We start from the raw sequence: 24,807 nt of genomic DNA, 5'->3' as shown, positions 1-24,807 counted from the left end.
ATGCACCATTACCACCTGGGTCCACATCTCCATCATCTCTCACCTGGATGATAGCAGGAGCTCCTGGCCACTCTCCGCGCCTCCAACTACAGCCCTTCTTCAGTCCAGCAGCCAGAGTGAGTTTTTTGTTTGTTTTTTGTTTGAAGTCAAATTATATCACTCCTCTGCTGAAACTCCTGTTGATGACTCCCATCCCAAAGTAAAAGCCAAAGTCCTTACAATTGCTGTTTGGCCCCTGGCACCCTCTCTGCCCCGCTCCTTACACTCTCCTCTTACTCTGCTCCAGCCACACTGATCTCCTGGCTGTTCCTCAAATATGCCAAGCCTGCAGTTACACTCAGGCCTTTGCCTTTGCTGTGCCTGGAATGCTCTTTCTTTAGAAATTTACATGGCTCCCTCCTTCCTCTCCTTTGGGTCTTTGCTTCCATATGACTTTCTCAGCAAGCCTTCCTGAACTATTCTGTGTACAGCTGCAACACCCCCCAGTCCCTTCTCCTGCTTTACTTTGTATTTTTCTCCATAGCACTTATCTGCACACAACACATTATATATTCCACATATTTATTGCCTTTGTTGTCGGTCTCTCACCCAAAAGAGCATGAGCTCCAAGGGAACAGGGACTTTTTGCCTTGTTCCTTGCCTTCTCCCAAGGCCTAGAACAGGATCTGGCATGCAATAAAATCTTTGTTAAGTGAATATACTAAAAATAATGCTGTGATTCTAATAACCAATGAAAATAAATGAACCACTGTACCCCCACGAGAACTGCAGCCTTACAGACATAATGTTAGGTGAAAGAGGCTGAGTGCAAAAACATACATAGAGAATGGTATCGTTTCTATAAAGTTCAAAAGCAGGCAAAACTGCGTTACAGTGGTAGGAGCCAAGATAGAGGCTATATCACTGGGGAGAAAGTTGGAGGTAGTGACTAGGGGAGGGGTGAAGGGGACTTCTAGGGTGCCAGTAATCTCCTATTTTTACTCTGAATAGTGGTTGCATTGATGCAAATACATTGTGAAACTGACCAAGTTAAACACATGACATTTACATTTCCCTTTATGCTTGTCGTATTTCTACAGATATTTATTTTTTAAAGATGCTATAAGTATGTTTATCAGATAGAAAAATGCCTAGAATATACAAGGCTAAATTTAAAAAGCAGACTTTTTTTTTAACAAGGATGCCAAGATAATTCAAGAGGAAAAAATGGTCTTTTTAACAAATGGTGCTGGGAAAACTAGATATTCACATGCAAAAGAACTGAATTTGGACTCCTCCCTCAGGCCTTATACAAAAATTAACCCAAAATGGATCAAAGTCCCAAATGCAAGATTTAAAATATAAAAATCTTAGAAGAAAACAAAGGTGAAAATCTTTGTGACCTTGGATGAAGCAATGATTTCTCAGATTTGACATCTAAAGCACAAATGACCAAAGAAAAAAGTAGATGAATTAGACTTTATCAAAATTCCAAGCTTTTGTGCTTTGAAAGGCACGATCAAGAAAGTAAAAACACAACTAATGGAATGGGAGAAAATAGTCGCAACTCATATCCTGAATATATAAAGGACTTCTGAAACTCAGTAATAAAAAGACTGACACAACTTTGTAAATGAGCAAAGCATTTGAAAATGTTCAGAGAACATACGTAAGTAGCCAACAAGCACAAGAAAAGATGCTCAACATCATTAATTGTTAGGGAAATGTGAATCAAAGCCACCATGAGATACCACTTTACACTCACAAAGGTGCCCTTAGTCCAAAGGACAGAAAACAAGTGTGGAAAGAATGTGAAGAAATTGGAAGCCTCATACATTGGTGGTCACAGTGTAAAATGGTGAAGCCACTGTGGGAAATAATTTGTTGATTCTTCATAAAGTTAAACATGGAGTTACCATATGATCCAGCAATTCTACTCATAGGTATACTCAACAGAATTGAAGCATATATACGCTGTACACAAACATTCATAGCAGCATTATTTATAAGAGGAAACAGTGGAAGCAACCTAAATGTCCCTTGGCTGATGAATGGATAAAGAAAATGTGATCTATCTGTGCAATGGAATATTATTCAGTTGTGAAAAAAAAACAAAGCACTGATAAATGCTACAACATAAATGAACCTTGAAAACATGCTAAGTGAAAGAAGCAAGTTACAAAATGACATACATTGTATAAGTCCATTTACATGCAATGTCCAGAATAGGCAAACCCCTGAAGACAGAAAGGAGATTTATGGTTGCCAGGAACTGGTAGGAGGGAAGAATGAGGAGTGACTGCTAGTGGGTGTGAGGTTTGCGTTTTGTTTTGTTTGGTTTCGGTTTTTTGGCATAATGAAAATATTCCGGAATTAGATCATGGTGATGGTTATACAACCTTGTGAATGGACTAAAAACCAGTGAATTACACACCTTAAAAGGGTGAGTTTTATGGTATGTGAATTATATCTCAATGAAAAACAGTTGGGCTGCCAAATGCTTTGTGTAGAAAGAATATAAGGAAAAGTAGGTTGTTTTTAAACAAGGATGCCAAGATAATTTAAGGGGGAAAAATGATCTCTTTAACAAATGGTGCTGGGAAAACTAAATATCCACGTGCAAAAGAAATGAATTTGGACTACTACCTCACACTTTATACAAAAATTCTGTAAAAGATATGTGTGAATATATGCATTGAAACATCTAAAAGACAAGTTAGGATCAGATTGTAAATGGACTTTTAAAACTTCTGTGCTAACCTGTATTTCCTAATAAGCATGATTGACTTGTTTAATAATAATTTTTTAAAACTTTCCAATGAGTTAAGGGACATTGATTAAAAACTCCCTGTGTGCAGGACCCTCTGCCGAGACAGGCCATTGGGATGCCCTGGGAACATTTTGGTCCTTGAGTGCTCTGACCTGGGCACCAGCCAAGAAGTACTCAGAAGGGGCGGAGGGAAAATGCCTCCAGGATACCCTGGGCCTCGGAAGAGAGAAATCCTTGGGTTGTGTTGTTTAAAATTCTCCGAGGCGGGCAAGCTGCCTGTGCCGGGGCACTTCCCCCAGGAGTGAGGACTGCCCCCATCAGCAGGCCTGGATGGTAGGAGCTGAGCCCAGGACCGGCTGCTGCTGCTGCTGGCAGTGGTGGTTACCCGGCCTCATACTGGGCTGCAGTCTCTGCGCTGGTGGTCCTCTGCTCCAAGCAGCCTGCCCACTCACCGAAGTCCAAACCCTTCCACAAGCTGGCCCAAAAGGATGAAGACAGGAATGGCTTTGCCTCCCCCGTCTCTGCACCCCCAGCTCCACCAACTTCCCACAGCTCTTAGTACTCCCACCTCTGAGCTTCTGCTCACTCTGTGCCCCAGGCAGAGGCAACAGGTGGCAACTGCAAGGACTCTAGCCCCAGAGAACCTGGATTTAAATCCCAGCCCTGCCCCTTAGCAGCTGTATGCTCTTGGCCAGTCATTTCACTTCTCTTGACCTCAGTCTCCCTCACAGTTAAGTGGGGATGACAGTCCACTTAGATCTTGTCATGAGGGATGCATACACTAGGACTTGATGCCTGGTAAACAGTGAGTACTCCACAGTGTAAATATGTTATTGAACACTTGCCATATGCCACGCCCTGTACCCTCACAACACCTCTATGGAATAGGTTCCATTCCTCATCCCCATCTTTGAGATGAAGAAACAGAGGTTTCAAGAGGTTCATGAATTTCCTAAGATGACCCAGATATGGAATGGTGGGACTGTGAGTCAAGTCCACGTCCTTCTCTACCCACTTTTATTTGGACCTTCCATGCCCACCTCCTGCAAGGAAGCTCTCCAGACCCCACAGTCCCTATGGGCTCTCCCAGTCCTCTCAGTTGCAAAGATCAGCCTGCCTGTCCTCCTGCTGGCCATCAGCCAAGACGGTCCTCCACTGTTGGCCCAAGTTCCATGTGTCCGTCCTGTGTTTCACAAGATCACAAGTCTCTGAGGGTTCAGGGTATCCCTTCCTTGCCACTTCCTTGTTGCTGGACCTCAGCCTCTGGCTCAGTGCTCGGCCCAAGTCTGTTTGCAGAGTGACTTTTTTTGGGGGGGGGATGGGGTGCTGAGTCTCATTCTGTCACCCAGGCTGAAGTGCAGTGGCGCCATCTCAGCTCACTGCAACCTCCGCCCCCTGGGCCCAAACGATTCCTGTCTCAGCCTCCCAAGTAGCTGGAACTACAGGCATGTGCCACCACACCCGACTAATTTTCGTATTTTTAGTAGAGATGAGGTTTCAGCATGTTGGCCAGACTGGTCTCAAACCTTTGACCTCAGGTGATCTGCCTGCCTTAGCCTCCCAAAGGGCTAGGATTACAGGCATGAGCCACTGCGCCCTATCCATGGGTGACTTATTGACAGAGGGACAGTGCTTGAGAGAAGGACACATTGGAGCAGGCAGCTCTCCACAGAGCAGCCTCCAGCCTGGGAACCCGACATGCCTGCATCTCTTGGGCAGCCTCTGAGGTTGCCCCATTCCCACCTCAAGAACAGACCCAGCATTTTGTCACTTCCCCACCTCAGGTCCTAACCCAGTTCCAGGCTCATCAGTACACGAGGCAGGAAGGTCAGACACCCAAAAAACACAATCCAGCTCCTCTGCCTAAGCCTCCTCCTGAGACCCTTTGCTGTGCCTCCTCTCTCTCCTTCCCTTCTGCCATATTGCTTCTAGAATCACCCCTCTGTTCTCAAGCCCTTCCATTCTAGCTCCAAGCTTACAAACCCCACTTCAGCAACATAAAATGTTCCGTTGGCCGAGGGTGTTGTCTTTGAAAATCAGTTTCTTGCTCCTTCATTCATTAACTCACAGAAGACCATATCATTCTTCTTTTCCAATGTGTAGACACAAGTGCCAGCTTCATCTGCGTAGTCACAAGTGCCGTCTTCGAACAGAAGAGACAGGGCTGGATTTTAGCATCTCTGCTGCCTTTTTTTTTTTTTTTAGGTGGAGTCTCGCTCTGTTGCCCAGGCTGGAGTGCAGTGGTGTGATCTTGGCTCACTGCAACCTCTACCTCCTGGATTCGAGCAATTCTCCTGTCTCAGCCTCCTGAGCAGCTGGGACTACAGGCATGCACCACCATGCCCAGCTAATTTTTGCATTTTTAGTAGAGACAGGGTTTCACCATGTTGGCCAGGATGGTCTCGATCACCTGACCTTGTGATCTGCCACCATGCCCGGCCCACTGCTGCCCTTTTTTAGGTCCTCTGTGCAAGGCACATACCTTAAAATGATTTACAATGGCCCTGACGGCCTTTAACCCCACCCAAACTGCTCATCAGCACCTTTGCCCAAACAGATGTCCCAAGAATGGGAGGTGTATGTTCTCCTGATGAGAAAAGTTGGACTTTCTCCTAATATTAACCATGAATCTCTACACAATCAGCAGTTCTGACAGTCCTGAGGTTGACAAAGACCAGGAAGTTAAGTAATGGTGACTGAAGCTCCCGCAGCCTGCAGTGTAGAAATAAATGCGCCTGTACCCAGCCCCACCCTGCCATGTCTCAATACAACCAGAGTGGTGCCCCGCGTGCATTCTGTCTGCAGCCCCAGTTTTTAAATCCTGCAATATTGAGAACCTTTGAAATTTAATAAAAGGCTAAACGGGCACATCCAGCTGCAAAAAACAAGATTGACAAGATCAAATTTTGTGTCACCTGTGAAAAACACCTGGCCAGTTGTAGTTTGCTGTACCAGCGCTGGGAGGCACACTTGGGACTGATACACTCTTGTTGAATTTCTCGAAGAAGGCATATCATTGTTGCAGTTCCAAGCATGTAAGGCATCCAGAGCGGCAGTGAGGGGTAGCTTCTAGTACTCAATTGTTTGCTCAATGTAGAATGCTTTGGTGGTAAAAGGACGTCATTTAATTTCATGTTGCAGTTAGGAAAGCCAAAAATCAGGGTGGTGGCCTGCCCAGAATCACACAATGAGTCAGGGCTGAGCTGAAGCCACAGCCTGCAGACCACTTCTCTGCATTCACCCTGTCATTCATTCACGCATACAATGGCTTACTGAGCACCCACTATGCCGCAAGCACTGTGCTAGGTGCCGGGGACACAGATGATGATACAGACAAAGTCCCTGCCATTGTGGCATTGGAGACAGGAAATGCACAAGTATACAAATAAGCAAAACAAGGACAGATCCCGACAGAGGGGTCAGGTGAAGGCCGTAGGGAGGAGTGACAATGAAGCTGCCACTTCATGAGATGAGATGAGATGAGATGAGACGAGACGAGACGAGACGAGACGAGATGAGACGAGACGAGACCAGAAAGCCAGAGATGGAAAAACCAAGTGGAGGGTATTTCCAGCTGAAGGAACTGTGAGGACAAAGGCATGTCTGAGCAGCAGTGAGCAGTCTGGGTCGGCTGGTGTGTGGTAAGTGACACTGGGAGTGGACCGAGTGACAAGCGGGAAGGCAGACAAGAGGCAGATCATGGAAGTCTCAGCAGAGAGTTCGAATTTACTCTGAATGCGGTGGGAGGCCACTGAAGGGTCCAAGCAAGATGGAGAGGTGCTCTGATTTTGAATTCTAGGAGGGGCGTCAGGTTCTGAGACACTACTAGCATTTCCCCTTTCTCACTGCTGGTGCCTCGTGGTGACCCTCCTCGCCATCTGGCTTCAGCACTGCAACGGAGGATGCCCACTCCTGTGTCCCCCGCATGACGATGGGACCTTGCCTGCCTGTTATGAACTGAATATGTGCCCTCCAAGTTCATATAGTTCATATATCAAAATCCTAACGAAAAAGGTGAGGCCTTTAAGAGATAATTAGGCCATGAGGGTAGAGATCCCTGAGCACTCTCTAGCCCTCCTTCTGCCATGTGAGAATAGAACAAGAAGGCAACCATCTGCAAACCAGGAATCAAGCCCTCCTCAGACACTGAATCTGTTAACATGTTGATCTCGGCCTTCCCAGCCTCCAAAACTGTAAGAAAGAGATGTCTGTTGTTTAGGCCACCCAGTCTGCGGTGTGTTGCTACAGCAGCCCAAGCTAAGACACTACCCATGTCTTCTGCCTCCACCACAGAGACCTCTGGCTGCAGAGAAAAAGCAACATCCAACAGGTGGCCATGCGTGGCATCTTCCGGTCACTCTGGTTCAGCTGGGTCCTACCTATGTGGGCCAGGCCCCTCTCCATCAGGGGGTTTCCAAGAAACGTCTCCTTTCCCCATAAGAGGAAGCAGCGGCAACCACACATTTTCCCCCTGTGGTTGCCTTTTGCGGCGTGAGAGGCTCACAGGGCTGCAGAGAAGGGCTTAGATTCCACTCTGGTGTCTCGCAGGTTCCAGGCCTGGGCAGCGAGTAGGCAAGAAAACTGGAACGTTACGGGGCACAACCCAGGGAGCAGAGGGCGCAGGGCATTCCAGCCTCACTGTACACAGGGAGCCACACCACCAGGCCCTCTGCTGGGCAGGGGGAGGCGGAGATGACTGAGGTATGGCCCCTGCCCTTACGGGGTGCCCCAGCTAGCAGGCCAGAGGCACAGCATTCATGGCACTCCTCATGAGCTCCGCCCAGAGACAGACCTTTGCAGATGTGGAGGTTCTTAATGACAGTGATGGCACTGCAGAGAGGTGGGATTGCAGGGCATGTCAATAAGCAAGGTCAATAGGTAATCAGGGACATTATAGAGCCTCCAAAGAAAAAGACAAGCGATAACGGTTTTAGAATAATAAGAACTGCCAGCACTTGTACAGCACAGAACAGTGTTGTTCTAAGTGTTTGGCTCATCTGAACTCCTCTTGAGGTTCACAAGCCTATGAGGTTGTTGCAGAAGCAAATACAGGAGAAATCTCCATGCCCTCCAAGGATGACACTGGCTCAAGGCAGAATGCTTTGGTACTAGGAGGGCTTCATTAAATTTCATGTTGCAATTAGGAAAGTCGAAATTCAACCATATCAAAGGACTAATATGGTTCTCTAAAGTTGGCAACTTCTATTCATCACAAAACTCCATTAAGAGAGTACAAAATACAAACTGCAGGATGGAAAAAGATATTGAGAAGCCCATAAACCCAAATGAATACATAAAGAACACCTACAAACCATTAAAAATAATCCAGTCAATAATGAGCAATGGCCTTGAACAGACACTTCACTGGAGAAGGTATAAGGATGGCAAATAAGCCCATGAAAAGATGCTCAACATCATTAGTCCTTAGGGAAATGCAACTTAAAACCATGATGAGAGACCACTGCACATTAATGCGGTGGTACACTGAAAAACACTGACCAGGCCAGGCACAGTGGCTCACATTGATAATCTCAGTGCTTTGGGAGCCCAAGGCAGAAGGATTGCTTGAGGTCAGGAGTTCAAGACCAGCCTGGGCAACATAGTGACCGTCATGGTCTATCTCTACAAAAAAAATAAAAAAAATTTCTTAGCCAAGCATGGTGACATACCTGTAGTCTTAGCTACTCAGGAGGCCGAGGTGGGAGGATCATTTGAGCCCAGGAGTTCTAGGTTGCAGTCAGCTATGATGGTACCACTGCACTCCAGCCTGGGTGATAGAGTAAGACCCCGTCTCTAAGATAATAAGAATAATGACCACATCAAGTGTAGGTGAGAAGGTGGAGCACCCGGAATTCTCATACACTGTTGGTGAGAATACAAAATGGCACAGTCACTCTGGAAAATATTTGGCGTAATCTAGCATAGTTGAAGCTATCCATACTCTGAGACCCAGCAATTTCACCTCAGATAAGTACATGGACTTGGAGAAATGTGGAAGAATATCATCAGGGGCATTGATCATGATGGCCATCCTAGGGACACCCCAAGTGTGCATCAAAAGACAATAACAACAAAAAAAGATAAATGGCAACGTATTTAAATAATGTAGCAACAGAAAACCAAACACCGCATGCTCTCACTCAGAAGTGGGAGTTGAACAATGAGAACACATGGACACAGGGAGGGGAACATCACACACTGGGGCCTGTCGGGGGATGGGGACCAAGGGGAAAGAGAGCATTAGGACAAATACCTAATGCATGCAGGGCTTAAAACCTAGATGACGGGTTGATGGGTGCAGCAAACCACCATGGCACATATATACCTATGTAACAAACCTGCACGTTCTACACTCATATCCCAGAACTTAAAGTAACATAAATAATAATAATAATGTAGCAACACAACAATGGAAATGAAAAAACTAGCTACCCAGAAATGCATCAGTGAATCTTAAACACATAAATGTTGCTTGAAAGAAGCAAGGCACTGGAGAATACACATAGTATGCTTGGCTCAATTTATATAAGATTCACAAATGAGTAAAATGAAACTGAATTGTTTGAGGATCTCATAGGTGGTAAATTTCTGAGGAAAAGCAAAGTAGTAAGCCCCATCTGAATCAGGACTGTGACTACTTCTCATGGAGGGGAAGGGAATCGTGGCTCAGAAAAAAACATGTGGTAAACTTCTGGGAGAGCCAGCAAAGTTCTTTTTTTTTTTTTTTTTTTTTTTTTGTCTGATTTCCTCTCTTGCTGTCAAGGCCACAAAGATGGGTGGCCATGAATCACACCACTGCCCTGGGGTTTCGCTTCCCTGGTACTTTCTGTTGGTGGTGATGGATACAGCTTTGCTCAGAGAAAAGGCGCCAGATGGAACTGTAATTCCACCCCACTGCTCTTCTATGTCAGTCACTGGCTCTGTGTCCCACCAGCTCTGTGACCCAAGCCTCGGTTTTCCCATCTGTTCAAGGGGCATGACGGTCCCCATCATGCTTAGCTCATAGAGTAGAATAATGAACGTGAAAGGGCTCTGAGAGCTAATGCCTGAATGCCAGAGATCAACGGGGATTTGAAGGACAGCCAGACCGCTGCAAGGCTGCAGGGAGAGTGAGGCTGAGTTAGATCCCACAGGGCTGGCCCTGCACTGCCTTGCCGTTCCCTGCGCTACCCGGAAGAAGAGGTGGCAGGCTGTCAGTTGAGTTCAATATACCATGTTTCACCAGCCAATGGGCTGGGGCGATCAGGAGCAGGTCACACAGCCTGTTTCCTGTTTTCAAACAGGGAACTTAGAAAGTGTCAGCCCCTCGGCTGGTCGCCGGAGCTGAGAACCAAGAGCTCGAAGGGGCCATGTGACACTCCTCCCGGACCCCTGGACACGCACAGCCCCAGAGACTGGAGGTCAGTATTTGATCCCAAACTCAGCTGTCCTCTGCCTGCTGTGGCCTGAGTCCCCTCCTCCTGGGACCCTGCCTGGCACCTGTTGGGGGCAGGGTGGGAGGGGAAAGGATTAGTGACAGCCACTGTGTCTGGAGCTCTCCTTAGCGCAGTGAGGCAGAGGAAGGGACAGCTCCTGGACCCTCCATCACCTCCATTCCTTTTGAGATGCTAGGCACTTGTACAACCCATCTTGGGCCTGGAGAATAAGTCATCACACCCGTGTTTCTCAAAAAAAAAAAAAAAAAAAAAAAAAAACGGTGTCAGGGAATCCCTGCGTCAGCATAGCTTTAGGGGACTCGTGGAAAATACAGAATCCAGGTCTGTTCAATGACACTTTCCTGTGTTAGGAGCCAGGAAACCTGCTTTTGAACAAGCCCCTGGGATCCCACCCCCACCCCACCAGGGGATTCTTACGCACACTGGGTTGGGAGCCCCTGGCTTTGGCAAGGCTTCTCAGGTGAGCGTCCAGTTGTTGGAGGGTACCCACCCTTTCCCCAACAGAGGCAGCCACACATCCAACGTCCGGGGATCTCCTGTCTCCCAGAGTGGGCCAGGAGCTTTATTTCACCCCCTAGAGGCTCGTCCCCCATGAAAAGTCCTCTGCAGGCCTTCAGAAAGATGGTGTGGCCTCTGTGTGCCCAGCAGAAGAAGGACTGGACTTGGCAGTCAGCTTTTGGAGAGGGGGGTGGTCAGGACACCTGGGGACAGGAGGAGGAGAATGACTGTCTATGCACACAGAGCGGGAAGGTAGAGGGGACTGGGAAGCTGCTCTGTTCCCTGGGCCAACTACAGGCCTCCAGGCCAACAGCACCAACATTTACAGTATTTTGTTATAAAGTCAAGAAATCTTTGCTACAGAGAGTGAGGAGAGGGGAGGAAAGGGCCATGGAATCGTCTATGTGGCTGTCCCCAGAGAGCTTTTGGAGCAACGGGATTGCTTTCCCATTTCACAGATGAGGACACTGAGGCCTGGAGAGGGATAGGAAGCTACCCAAGACCCCACGGATACACCAGTGCACAACTCTTTCCTTCCCCTTCCTCTTTAAATGGGTGATTCCCAATGAAACCTGTAAGAGACAACTATAAGGGAGCTGACTGTGGCTGCTGAATTTGATTTTTATCCTAAGGCCTGGTTTCATAATCAGCTTTCTCAGTCTTTTCTGGAGTGTCAAGCTGAGGCATCATTTCTAGGGTCTTACAGGGTCTCTGGGCCAATAGTGCCCTGCTTCTCATCTGGAGCCAGCTGCCTGGTCATGCAAACAGGTCTGCAAAGGTTGGGGCCCCTGAGGCCAAGGGCACTCACCATCACCCACTTTACAGAAGTGCTGAGCATAAGAGTGCCCTGGGCCCCCAAGAATCCCAGCCACCAAGAATCACATAGACCACCTGCTGTCTTACTTAGACACCTACCAGAATGTAGGAAACCCATCCCTAGTCATCCATCATCTTATCAACAGGATGAGGCTTGTAGCCACACTTTTCAGGTGGGGAAACAGAAGCGTAGAGATATTAAAGCACTTGCTTAAGGACACACAGTTGGTCAGGATGGAAGGCAATGTCTCCTGACTCCCTGACAGGGACAAAAGACAAGCGAGAGGTGCCCGTGACAGCATGCTCAAGAATGTGCAGCCCTGGGCCAGCCAGGCCCCTGTTCCGTGTCTCTGTTTGCCCATCTGTAAAAGGTGAGGTTGGATCAAGGGTCCCTAAGGGCCTCCCACTGGACGGCTATGCAGAGCCACATGGAGAAGGCCCCAGGGTTCCTTTCACCCTACACAGCAAGCACTTCCCCATGAAGTGCAGACTCTGGGCCCCAGCTGACCTTCCCTCTCCCAGGCCAGGAGCCCTCATCCCTGGAGCAAGGGACAGGCGCTGGCTGTGCTCAGGGACATGCATGACCTCCACCCCCGTCTGTGCTCAGGGGGTGCCAGGGAGGCATTGGCTCTATCTTTCTCTAGGCCGTAGTCAGCCCAGGGGTTCAGATCAAGGGCACAGAATCCAACGGACCAGAGTTCAAGTCCCAGCTCTACCTCTGTGTCCTCAGGTCCTAGTAGAAAAAGGTGAGGTCACTTGCACCTTCCTTGTCTTGAATTTCCATGCCTAACCAGTATACCAGCTACTCGCTCCAGCCTAGCTTTAATTGTCCCTTTTTCTAAGTTGTCTCAAACATTTGTAATTCTATTCCAATCCACCTTAATTTAGTCATTTAATTCGCAAATACTTCTGGAAACATCTAGCACTTACCAGACACTAAGAGCGGGGGTACTACACAGTCTCCGGAATGGACAGGGCCCTGAACCGAGGCTTCAGAGTCTGCCTGACTGAATCCTCACCCCAGCCTTGCGAACGTGAGTTCTGTTATTATCCCCAATTTATAGGAAACAGAAGCACAGAGAAGTTGAGTCACTTGCCAGCTACCAGGTCATCCCATCCACTTATCCAGGTCACAGACGGAGTTATTATGTAAACCGGATCCCAGCCGCCTGTTCTCCCTCCCTGAGTAACGTGGAGAGAATTCTGAAGTCAGCCCAGCCTGGGTCTGTATCCTGCCCACCACTCACCAGCTCTTTACCTTCGGCAACGCTAAGTCTCAGTTCCCTTATCATAAAAGGGAGCAGCAAACAGTCCTGAGTGCAGACAGTGGTCAGGTTAGCGTGAGAGTGTGTGTTGGGTGTCAAGCGCACCGCCAGCACGTCACAAGCACTGGAGACAAACTCAGCTTTGCTTGTTGCGCACACTCACCAGCTGCGTGACTTTGGGCTAGACCTCAGTTTTCTCATCTGTTATGTGGTGGTAATGATAGACTTTTGTGAGCATTAAACTAGATTAGGGGCTGTGAAGAACCTAGGTGGGTATGAAGTGGGTATAAGCTATCAGTTAATTTTGCTGATAGATAGATAATTGATTGATTGATCGATAGAAGATTCATACCAGTATCTACCTGCTCTGAACACTGAGCTTTCTTTTTTTCTTTTTGAGATGGTCTTGTTCTGTCATCCAGACTGGAGTGCAGTGGCGTCATCGTAGCTCACTGCAGCCTCAGTCTCTTGGGTTTAAGGGATCCTCCTGTCTCAGCCTCCCAAGTAGCTGGGGCCACAGGCATGCATCCTGGATAATTTTTGTTAATTTTTTCTAGAGACGGGGTCTCACTACATTGCCCAGGCTGGTCTCAAATTCCTGGGCTCAAGTGATCCTCCTAACTCAGCCTCCCAAAGTGCTGGGATTACAGGCATGAGCCACCGTGTTCAGCTTGAACACTGAGACTTCATTCACATGTGTAACATAAAAGTGAGTGTCTGCACAAGCCAGCATCTTTCGCTCGAGTAATCACTAAAGCCAATACTTTTGCTTGAAATCATCTCATTTAAAACTCTGAGCAATACGTAAGGATCACCTCAATTACACATGGATCATCACAATAGGTGAAGGGTCTTCTCTGCCTTGGAGTAACCTCCCCAGCAAAGGGGCAGACCCAGGTCTGGGATCTGGCAGCTGGGAGAGTGGGGAAGGTTGAGCAGTGGGGCCATTGTCATTCCCTCTGACTGCCAGGAGGGGGCATGACACAGCTCCTAGGCACCCCAGGAGACACCGGGAACCCCAACTGGAGTGGGTACTCACTGTTCTCTTGTTCCTCTGGCAGGCTTGGAGCATGGCAAGTCCAGAGCACCCTGGGAGCCCTGGCTGGAAGGGACCCATAACACAGTGCACAGCAAGGACCCAGCAGGAAGCACAAGCCGCTGGCCCTGACCTCCCGCACCCAGGACCTGACAGGCATTTAGGTGGGCTTGAGGCTTGAGACTCGGTCTGGGGGAGAGGTCTGAAGGCATTCAAAGTACAAATGTGGGTCACTTTGGCGGATCTAGCAAGAGGCCCGGGCAGCTCTTGTAACTTGGGTTATCCCAAAGCAGACACTGAGAAACAGATTTGGTGCAAGCTGTTTATCTGGGAGATGGTCCTAGGAGTCACGGCAGGGGAATGGGAATGGCAGAAAAGGGCAAGAGGCCAGGGCAGGACATCAGTGAACAGATAGGCATGATAAGTGGCTGAGGCTCAACCCTAGCGGGGGTCTTCTGGGAGACCTTGGAATATATCTCTGGGTTGTGCTATCCTGGGGTGAGGAAGCCGGGCTGTTATCTACCAGTCCTGCCCTGCAGAGGAGAAGGGACGCTCCTGGGCCTGCTGCTATGGCCCTAGAAAGCCCTCAGGGAAGCCAGTGGCATGTTCCGGAAAAGTGGGTGCCAAGAGGGCATGGTCCAGCCTGGGGCATGGATAGCATCTGCTGTAGTGCCATCTCCTGGAACAAATCTTTTCTTACAATCCTTCAAGATGCCCCTACTCAATACCTGCTCTGTTCCTGGCCCTATGCAGGGCACTGGGGAAACAGAAACAGGAACAAATCAAACACTGCACTAGTCCTGAGGTTTGGTAGAGAAACAGATCAGTGAAAAATAGATGTGCCATGAAAAACAAATAAATAAAATAAAAAACTATAGGAACAAGGTGGGAGGCTCTTACTCTAATGCCAAGGGGCATGTGCAGTGATGTGGGGGCTTGGTCTTGAAGGGTAGACTGGAAAAGAGCTGGGAACCATGCCCTTTGCGATAAAATGCACAATTATTTGCGCTTCTCAAGAAGCTCAGAGGGGCGCAGGGCTCAAGTGGGGTTTAAGAAACACTGTGTTCATTTTCCAGGCATAGAAATAGAGGGTTGGATGCCAGGCAGAGGAGTGCACATCCGAGAAGAGCCTAGCATGGAAGCAGTTAGATGAGAAGGTTAGGAAGGGCCAGCCCGCTGACGCTGGAACATAACATCCTTACTGCTGCCTCCCCTGCCCACTGATGTGTGCTCAAGGAGTCCTGGCAACAGTCACAAAGTCAGGGCTGCAGGGAGCACAGAAACACACAAGTCAGTCTCTGCTTGTCCAGAGCGGGGATTTCACCATGGCCAATCTGCAGACCAGAAGTGGACGATGCAAAATGCCCACACCACATTCCACAGCTAAGAAACCACTTGGGGGTGATGGGCTATTTGAGATTGTCAGTGGTAGGGTGGATTCTGCCAGGCTGGGCACTGAGGTCTGTCTGATGCCCCAATTGGGCCTATCAATGGCGGAGTGGGAGAGAGGGATATTCAGTACTCTTTAGGAGTTCTGATATCCCATCTCAGATAGACCCAGGCATCTCCCCAAGCCATGCCTCGAAAGTGCACTGAGAGGGTGCAGATCCTTAAGGGTGTTGTCCTTCCAGACATGCATAGTGGCCTGAGCTCCAACTCCAGCATGACCACGCGGGAGCTCCAGCAGTACTGGCAGAACGAGAAATGCCGCTGGAAGCACGTCAAACTGCTCTTTGAGATCGCCTCAGCTCGCATCGAGGAGAGAAAAGTCTCTAAGTTTGTGGTAAGCAGAGATCGGGAAATGGTGGAGCCTCTGCTTCCTTCCCGGCCCTGAATAAGTCTTGTGGGGCCTCAGGTTTCCCAACTATGAAATGGGTCAGCACACTTCAGGCTCAGCACCTGCTAGGGTCTGTGAGGATTCGAACCATGGAAGTCATGCTTCTTGGTCCCAAGAAGGAAATAGCCCAGTTTAATCCCATCTTATCGGGTGTCGGTCACCTGTGTCCTTTCTTCACCAATTTTGCCATATCCCTGTATCCATTATAATTATTACTACTTATTTTTTCTTTACATTGGATCGCTTTTTAAAAACACAAAGTACATTTATTTCAAAGAGAAATACCTTAAATGGAAAACCAATATCACATGGCACAAAGAAAAAGTAACATACTAGAAATGTCGAAACAAGGAAAATCAATACAAGGAAAGCTATGCGCTGTTATTAAATTCTAGCTGGGTACTGTGGCTTCAGGAAAGCCCTGTGCCTGGGGGCTGCTCTCCCTGTTAGACTGGAATTTTAGCTTGTGTTAAGGAGATGTTCAAGACTGCCTAAGAGCCACACTTCATCCTTCTCCTTCACTTATCTGGGACCAGGATAAATAACGAAGCTGCCACTGAATGCCAATGGCATGCTGGGCACAGCTCCACGTGGTTCCAGTGCATTAACTCATTTAATCCTCACCGGGTGAGGTAGGCACTATGCCTCTCCTTGTTTTATGAATGAGAAAAGTGAGACTCGGAGAGGTTAAATTACTCATCTAAAACAACACAGCTAGACCATGGTGGGACTGTAATTCTAACCCATGCAATCTGGCTCTGGAGTCAGATGCATGGGTTATAATTGCCCTTAATATATAATTGCCTGTAATCAGGATTCTCTTGAAAGAGAATTGAAAAGGGATGATTTTCTTACCATATAACGGCATCACCAGTGTACCTAAATGATGTTGTATTGTACCTAAAACTAACTCCCAAATGTGAAACATTTGGAAAACACAGCATCTCAGTTCAGAAAAAGGAGGCCCAGTTTTAGCAAGTAAAGCCAAGAGGGACCCCAGCAGCCTGCAGGGCAGGACCCTCTGCCCTTTTCCTTCCCAGATGTCCCCACCTTGCTGTGTTGTTGTTCCAGGGTTGACTCAGCTGATGTCAATAGTAATTTAAAACACAGTGGCTCAGGCCTGTAATCCCAGCACTTTGGGAAGCCCAGGTAGGAGGATCGCTTGAGCCCAGGAATTCAAGACCAGCCTGGGCAACACAGCCAGACCCCATCTCTAAAAAATAAAAATAAAAATAATCAGCCGGGTAGTGGGTGTGCCTGTAGTCCCAGCTACTCAGGAGGCTGAGGTGGGCGGGTCACTTGAGCCCAGAAGCTCAAGGTTGCAGTGAGGTATGATCGCATCACTGTACTCCAGCCTGGGTAACAGTGCGAGACCCTGTCTCTAAAATTTAATTAATTAGTTAATTAATAAACAGAATTGCATATAAGGATCGCCCGTTTTCAGGGCATGCTTTACACCGGCCTGGTTAACTTTACTCTCGGGGTACTGCGTCCACCGCAGCCCCCGCCAGGAGGTGGCCACGGCTCTCTCTGGTTGCGCCCTAGGTGTACCAAATCATCGTCATCCAGACTGGGAGCTTTGACAACAACAAGGCCGTCCTGGAACGGCGCTATTCCGACTTTGCAAAGCTCCAGAAAGCGCTGCTGAAGACGTTCAGGGAGGAGATCGAAGACGTGGAGTTCCCCAGGAAGCACCTGACGGGGAACTTTGCGGAGGAGATGATCTGCGAGCGTCGGCGCGCCCTGCAGGAGTACCTGGGCCTGCTCTACGCCATCCGCTGCGTGCGCCGCTCCCGGGAGTTCCTGGACTTCCTCACGAGGCAGGAGCTGCGCGAGGCGTTCGGTTGCCTGCGGGCCGGCCAGTACCCGCGCGCCCTGGAGCTGCTGCTGCGCGTGCTGCCGCTGCAGGAGAAGCTCACCGCCCACTGCCCCGCGGCCGCCGTCCCGGCCCTGTGCGCCGTGCTGCTGTGCCACCGCGACCTCGACCGCCCAGCCGAGGCCTTCGCGGCAGGAGAGAGGGCCCTGCAGCGCCTGCAGGCCAGGGAGGGCCATCGCTACTACGCGCCTCTGCTGGACGCCATGGTCCGCCTGGCCTACACGCTGGGCAAGGACTTCGTGTCTCTGCAGGAGAGGCTGGAGGAGAGCCAGCTCCGGAGGCCCACGCCTCGCGGCATCACCCTGAAGGAGCTCACCGTGCGAGAATACCTGCACTGAGCCGGCCTAAGACCCCACAGGGACGCTGGAGATTTGGGGTCATCATGGCTCATGGTGGGCTGTTTGGGGTTCTTCTTCTTCTTTTTTCCTTTTTCCTTTTCTTTTTTGTTATTTGAGACAGTCTTGCTCTGTCACCCAGGCTGAAGTACAGTGGCTCAATTATGTCTCACTGCAGCCTCAAACTCCTGGGCACAAGCAATCCTCCCACCTCAGCCTCCCAAGTAGCTGGGAAACAGGTGCACGCCACCACACCAGGTTAATTTTTAATTTTTTTTTTTGTAGAGACAGGGTCTCTCTGTTGCCCAGGCTGCTCTCAAACTTCTGACCTTAAATGATCTTCCTGCCTCAGCTTCCCAAAACACTGGGGTTACAAGTGTGAGCCACCACCCCTGGCCTGGGGTTCATTGTTAATGGGGAAAGCCATTGGGGGCTCTAACTCGCTGGGTGACTTTGAACAAGCCTGTCCTCTGGTCCTCAATTTCTCCATCTGTATCAGACAGAGGTGCTCCTGGGACCCCTTGGAAGCCTCTGCTTGTGTGCCACATCCCCTTGATGCCAGGGCCATTTCATCTTCAAAACACAAACCCAACTGCCAAAAACATCCAGACCAGTGTCCACCCCACCAGTGTCTTTGTGGGAAGCTGGAGGAGAAGTTTACCTCGCACATTCTAGACAAAGCTTAGTCCATTTCCTTGAAGACAGTTCTCTCCAGCTGCTCCAAGGCTTTTCTCTCTGTTCCTTCCACCTCAGAATTGCTTTAAAATATTCCCATCCATTATCCTAATACTATCCTAGTATTCTAGCCCTTCCCCCTTACCATGTAGACCTGATGAAGCAAAACAAATCTCACCTACTGCCCTCAAGAACAGCCTCTACACACACACACACACACACACACACACACACGGTGGGAGTTGTATGCTATCCTTTTGAAGGGTGGGAGGACCCTGGGCCAGAAAGCAATAATGGCATAAGATTCTGTGATACAAGGCATTTTTGGCAAGGGAAGTTGCCAACAATTTTTCTGGCTGGGATGGCATAGCACATTGTCTAGGGGTGGATCTTCATTCATAAGGCAGCTGTTCCCTGAATGGCTTCCCCGGGTTATGTAGAAACAGCCCTGGGAGGAGTTGATACAACATACTTAATGGGGCTTCTGTGTAGAAGAGACTGAATCCTCAACACTGCCCCTTTTGAGGATCTGTGATCCTGGAACCTCTCTGATGGACTGGGATACCCTTGACTGAGGTCTGCTGTCTGGAAAGGACACCACAGGCCCAGAATGAAGGGGCATCTGGACCAATGACCTAGATTCAACACAGGGCTTGGAGCTGGTGGTACAGGCTGGTTTTGGCCCAATGTGTGTTGGAGGCTGGAAGCCCCTGAAGACCTAAACTGCCTGGATGAGCTCATTAGGGTGCATTAAAGAGTCTATAATTTGGGAACCTTAATGTGCAGCACCACTTAAGGGGAGGGACTTGGCCCAGCAAGTGATCACTCTAGAATTGGACAAGTATACACTAGACTGCACCAGAATCTGTTCAACAGCGACACCTTGTGGTAACAACTGTAGACGCCCCATCAGGCTTGATGGGAGACTAGAAACAGACTTTCTTGTGTTTGGACAGATATCCCTCAAATCTCCCAATCTACTCTAGGGAAAAGACACTTCAAGTGAGAGATATTGGACTTCTTGAAAATCTAGGCCTATGGAAAATTAAAGTGTTAAATGGAAAAATTAAAGAGCTACGAGTCTATTTGTAATGACAGAACAGATTATATTGATTTTGTCAGTTATTTCTTCAAATCTAAAATGCTATCAACTCTAAGATGCACCAAATGTTTACTAAGAAAAAAAATACCCAACATGGACAGTTTAATGCGGTATTCCAGCAAAAAAACCCTGGAAAACCAAAGAGTTAGACCCCTGATATAAGGATTAATACCAAATAAACCTGTTGTACAGGAAGGGACATTAAGAAAATTCACACAAATCAAACTTGGCACTGGGTGGAGTACAGGGAACTTCCTCTAAGAGTCTGAAATGCAAGCTGGCACTCACCCATGTTTTAGGGCTGAATACACGCAGCGTGGTCCAAAATCCCTCAAGCACAGAAATCATGTTAAAGTGGTCTCAGATGGAGGTGTTCCAGGGGCCTCAAGACCTGGAGATCTTCAGGTCTTCCCTGGGACTGAAGGATGTCAGCATCAAGCCAGGCCTATAAGGAGTGTAGGATCCCATTGAGTTCAGAGGTGCTGAAATGTGAAAAAAAAAAAAGAGTGCATCTCAAAATCACAGATAGATGATATGTGTGTGGGGGGTGTGTGTGTGTGCTGTGCACAGAGAGAGAAAATACTTATATGGGAGTAAAGGAGCCTATAGAATCACATGGGGGGGCTCCCCATCAGTACCTCTGAAGAGGGGTTGGCTTCCCACACAGTGCACAGGAAATGGATTTATTCGGGCTTCCCAAAAAGGGACTGGCCACACGGGGCAGCTTCAGGACCATCACCTTGCCTCTTCCTGATGACACTCAATGCTGCCCCTTCCTCGTGCTTCTGGCAGCCTTGGCCTGAGGGTCCATGGGAGTTTCTTCTGGCCATGGACATTGCATCTTCATCCACTACAAGTTGTCTGATGGCCTGGGATGGCCCGCCACAGTCAGCTCCTCCTGGAATCTCCCATATGCTGCAGCAATTAGAGCCCACTCATTCCTTGGGTTCCTGGAACAAGTCTTTGAATTCCTCAGGCCCCTTCCTCCAGCAAGCTTTCCGCAGGGCCCACTGCCGCCCCACCAGGGCACCCCACCTCCCCTGTTTGCCTGGGCCCTCTCCCACGCCACCTGTATTAGTCCTTGTTTCTAGGAGACTTTAGAGTGGCGGCAGCTGGGACTGAACCTTCTTCTCCTGACCCCCCAAAAGCTGGGTCCACAGGAGAGGTGAGGAGTACCTGACCTCCATACCCAGGAGGGAGCCTTGTTAGGAACACAGAATTTCAGGCCCAACCCTACACCTGCTGAATCTGCACTTTAACAAGAGCTTCCCCTACTGCCACAGGTGGCTCTTACCTGCGTACCTCAAAGGTTGAGAAGCCCAATGGTGAACTGACTTGAAGGCACCTCGATGAAAATCATCCACGGAACTGGGCCGTCTGTGGTCCTGGGTTCATCCCCATCCTTGTCTTCTCTCCACCCGGGCCCTCTACCGTACAGGTGTCCCATCCCAGGGGACTGCAGATGGGCCCACCATGCCAGCCTCACAATCATACCTGCAAACCCACTCTGGGCATTTGGCCTGGAGCTTAAAGGCATTCATTCCAATGAAGCCCTTCCCCAGCAGCCACTCCCCGCCACTGGCTGTGACAGAGTCCTGGGGTCTCCTCTTTGAGCTGGGATTAGGCATCCTCATGAGACCCTGTCCCCTGGGATGCCGACAGGTCCATGCCAAGCCCACAGTTGAAAACAAGTTCTGCACACAGCTCCCTGTATGGTAAAAGTCAGGGCTCCCCAGGCCTACTGTGTGACCAGGCACTGTCGGGCCATTGATAGCACCGGCAATCCAGCTCTCCTCGGGATATGTTCCTATCCCATGTCTCAGTTGAGGAAAATGGGATCATTTGTAACATTGTAATCTGAGGGGTTTAAGTGACTTGCCCAGGGTTACACAGCTAATAGCTGGAGCATGAAATTAAGCCCAGGTTTTAATTTGACCCAAGCCCTATTTTCCTTGCTGAGCCCCACATTAAAGGATGTGGAGGAGAGGGGAAGGGGTATGTCCCTGGTCCCCTCACTGAAATGGGTCCTTGATATGGTTTGGATGTGTGGTTGTCACCTCCAAATCTCATGCTGAATGTGACTCCCAGTGTTGAAGGTGTGACCTGGTGGGAGATGTTTGGGTCATGGCGGCAGGTCCCTCATGGATGGCTTGGTGCCCTCCCCGTGGTAATGAGTGAGTTCTTGCTCTGTTAGTTTATGTGAGAGCTGGTTGTTTAGAAGAGCCTGACATCGCTCTTGCTTCCTTTCTTGCCATGTAAGTCATGAGCTCCCCCTTCCCCTTCCACCATAAGTGGAAGCTTCCTGAAGCTTCACCAGAAGCAATGTCGTGCCATGCTTCTTGTACAACCTGCACAATCGTGAGCCAAATAACCCTCTTTTCTTTATAAGCTACTCAGCCTCAGGTATTCCTTTATAGCAATGCAAAATGGACTGACATGCCCTTAAAGGTCATTTTACTCATCTCTGTTTACAGATGGGAAAATCAAGGGCTGGAGAGGTGACCCGCCCAGGGTCACATGGCGAGACAGGGATAGCACCAGGACCAGACCCGAGATGTCCACGTCAAAGTGACATGCTCTGAGAGGCAGCACACACAAAATAACCCTGCCTTCAAATTCCAGGAAGCCTTTAGGGGTCACCCAGCTGGGCCTGGGGGTGCAGGGTCAGTGCTGAGTCCTGGGCAGGGCCACTGGCCTCTCTGAGCTTCCTGGCTCCAGGCTGGGAGGCACAGTGCAGGGGGGACTGTGGCCCCTCGGCCTGGCATGCCCTTAGCTCTGCTCTCTAGTGGCTGTCCCCGTAGCTCTGTTTTGGAGCAGCAAAACCAGTTCCACCTGCTGGTAGGGGTAGGTTGGCTCCCAACATGTCCCCAGCGGGCCTCTCTTGGGTTCAAAAGCCAAGTTGTGCCCAGACACACCTCCAAATGCTTCCTGGCCCCCATGCAGCAACTGCATTTAGCTGCCTTCCCAGAAATTCCTGCATGCTTATACAGCCCTTCCCTCTGGGGCCCAACAATGCCACAGCCTGTTCTATCAACCACCAGCCGTTTTCCTTTGAGCAGTCTCCTTTTACTTATGCACATTTACTTGAAAAAGAAACTTCCTATTACTATCCAAAATGGAAACTCAGAATCACTTGCTATAATTAGAAAGTAGCTACAAAAATAAACACAATGAAACCGATCACTGTTATTACACCCTAACCGGCTTTTACCTGAGACAGGCCCTGAGCCTGAGGCTGCTGGTAGACTTTTGTTAAGGGAGACAGACAGACAGAGACAGAGAAATAAGCATTAAAGACCTGCAATCACCAAGCTGAGATTTCTCTTTGATTTACTCAGAAGGACTGGAAAATGTTGTCCCACGAAAGGAGGTACATTGCTCACCACGTAGCGCTGATCCTCCCATGTTGCCTGTGCGTTGCTGCAGACCATCTGGGGTCTTGCCCAAGTGCCCTGAAGACTTTTCTCCCTGGCTTCCTGGTCCCCAGGTCGTGTGTTCAGCCCTGTGTGCTCTCCAGCTCCTAAGTCGTGGGCCTGGTTTCAGCTTTGATTGCCCACTCTTAGCTTTCAACCCATAGGCTCCGGCTCCTGACGCCACACCCTGATATCAAGACCCTCAGATGGAGTAAGTGTTCTGGGCTGGTTGAAGTCTGGAGCCGCGCAGTATGTCCTTGAGTGGGTCCCCCCATCCTGCCACCCATCTAGCTGTTGCCCCCATGGTAAGAGCAAGAAAATGCCCTCCTCTCCAAAAGTCCCTGCACCAAGCCCCCATCCCAGTCAGCTCCCAGGTTCGGCCCCCTCACTAGCTCCAGGCTGGGAGGGACAGTTCAGGGTGGACTGTGGCCCCTCAGCCTAGCATGGCCTTAGCTCTGCTCTGTAGTGGCTGTCCCCATCGCTGGAACTGTTTTGGAGCAGCAAAACCAGTTCCACCTGCTGGTAGGGCTAAGATGACTCCCTACACATCCCCATTGTGTTGGTGTTGGGAGCCGTTATCTAACTGCTCGTTTTCTCAATAACCAACCACCCGTGGCATTCCTATGTCCCAGGCCTTATCTAGAGCTGGGGATACAGCAGTGACCAGGACAGAACTGGTCCCCGCCTCATGGAAGTGAAGTGTCAGGAGGCCTCTCCCAGAGCAAATGGAAGCTGATACAGAATGATGTCCTCAGCCAGGTGGTCAGGGAAGGCTTCTCAGAGGAGGTGCTGTTCAAAGAATTACAGAGCATACAAAGGAGCTGGCCCTGGGAGCACAGGGAGGGGAGAATTTTAGGCAGAGGGACAGCAGGAGCACAGCCCTGAGGCAGGAAACCACCCCCCCCACCACTACCCTCGGCATCCTCAGTTCTGGTTTGCACTTAGAAACAGGACAAGTCCAGGACATACCCGGCCTGATGTGTCACCCAGCCTGGCTGTGCCAGCTGAAAGGGTGGGCTCCAGGCACTAACAGAGAAGCCTTGCACGGCAGATCCATGCACCGCCTGCCTCCAGTTACTGCTAATTACAAAGGAAATGAGCTGGGAGCTTGTGTGTGGGCCGTGCGGGCCCTTTTGGTTACAAGCCACAAAAACCCAGGTTAACCTGAGGAGGAAGGAATTTATTATCTGTAAAGTCCAGGAGCAGGCTAACTTTACACCAAGCAGGATCCAAGGACCTACACTTTGTCATCTCATGTCTCTCTCCCTTTCCCACTTTCGCTTTCTCTGTCTCTTCTTAGTTCTGCTTTCTTCTGCTGTGCCTTTGCTCTCCAGAGCTCTCTCCTGGCAGTGACAAGATGGCTGCAGCAGCTCCAGCAACCTCAGAGGACTCCCCCATCCAGGGTCCTTGTGAGCTCCTCATCTGTAGGATGTGCAGTAAACACTCACATGTCCTTTCCTGAGGAAAGGGGTGGGGGCCAAGGGGCAGCCTCTACACCCTCACAGTGCAGCAACCTTAGTTAGCTCACCCATCAGGGCAGACGTGGGCAGAAATCATGTTTTGGCATATTGTTTTATAATCTGCTTTTTAAATTGTCACTATATATTATGAGCATTTCCCTATAATATATAATATTCTTCCACATTATGTTTAATGGTTTCATTGTATTCTAATGCATATTCTATAGTTATTTTAACCCCCCCACAATGTTACAAGATTTCCTTATTTGGGGCAACACTGTTGCAAACACTGCAAACACTTAGACCCAT

At 49.3% G+C, this 24,807-nt stretch overlaps 1 protein-coding gene and 1 long non-coding RNA gene across 4 annotated transcripts; one reads left to right on the top strand and one right to left on the bottom strand.

Annotated features, from left to right (window-relative positions):
• The first annotated feature begins 9,985 nt into the window (after window positions 1–9,985).
• On the top strand, window positions 9,986–24,685 carry SNX20 (sorting nexin 20). Of its 3 annotated transcripts, XR_003117050.1 has the most exons (5): window positions 9,986–10,149; window positions 13,826–13,964; window positions 15,432–15,583; window positions 22,100–23,343; window positions 24,339–24,685. XR_003117050.1 is itself a non-coding variant. In XM_025370530.1 (4 exons), exons 2-4 carry the CDS (start codon window positions 13,835–13,837, stop codon window positions 23,227–23,229), a joined length of 309 nt encoding a protein of 102 aa, XP_025226315.1. In that variant the 5' UTR covers window positions 9,986–10,149; window positions 13,826–13,834; the 3' UTR covers window positions 23,230–24,680. The 3 variants fall into 3 exon arrangements, 2 of the variants coding, with proteins under 2 accessions (XP_025226315.1, XP_025226313.1); XM_025370530.1 differs by having other exon boundaries at window positions 23,203–24,680; XM_025370528.1 differs by lacking the exons at window positions 22,100–23,343; window positions 24,339–24,685 and adding an exon at window positions 17,183–19,627.
• Window positions 19,711–20,399, bottom strand: LOC112614208. Its single transcript, XR_003117051.1, has 2 exons — window positions 20,264–20,399; window positions 19,711–20,107 (listed from the first exon to the last, which is right to left on the bottom strand). It is a non-coding gene; the product is annotated as an uncharacterized LOC112614208 (long non-coding RNA).
• Window positions 24,686–24,807: the final 122 nt, after the last annotated feature.

Source organism: Theropithecus gelada, chromosome 20 (genome assembly GCF_003255815.1).
Source record: "Theropithecus gelada isolate Dixy chromosome 20, Tgel_1.0, whole genome shotgun sequence".
Lineage (NCBI taxonomy): Eukaryota > Metazoa > Chordata > Mammalia > Primates > Cercopithecidae > Theropithecus > Theropithecus gelada.
The sequence above is the reverse complement of the archived record's forward strand: the minus strand, read 5'-3'. Positions and strand labels throughout refer to the sequence as shown.

What these genes read in the sequence shown, in the direction of transcription:
- SNX20 (XM_025370528.1), top strand. Translation starts at nt 13,835, where the DNA reads ATGGCAAGTCCAGAGCACCCTGGGAGCCCTGGCTGGAAGGGACCCATA. An exon ending in AGGACCTGACAGGCATTTAG is followed by an intron (nt 13,965 to 15,431) that starts GTGGGCTTGAGG and finishes TTGTCCTTCCAG; the next exon opens with ACATGCATAGTGGCCTGAGC. An exon ending in GAAAAGTCTCTAAGTTTGTG is followed by an intron (nt 15,584 to 17,182) that starts GTAAGCAGAGAT and finishes GTTGCGCCCTAG; the next exon opens with GTGTACCAAATCATCGTCAT.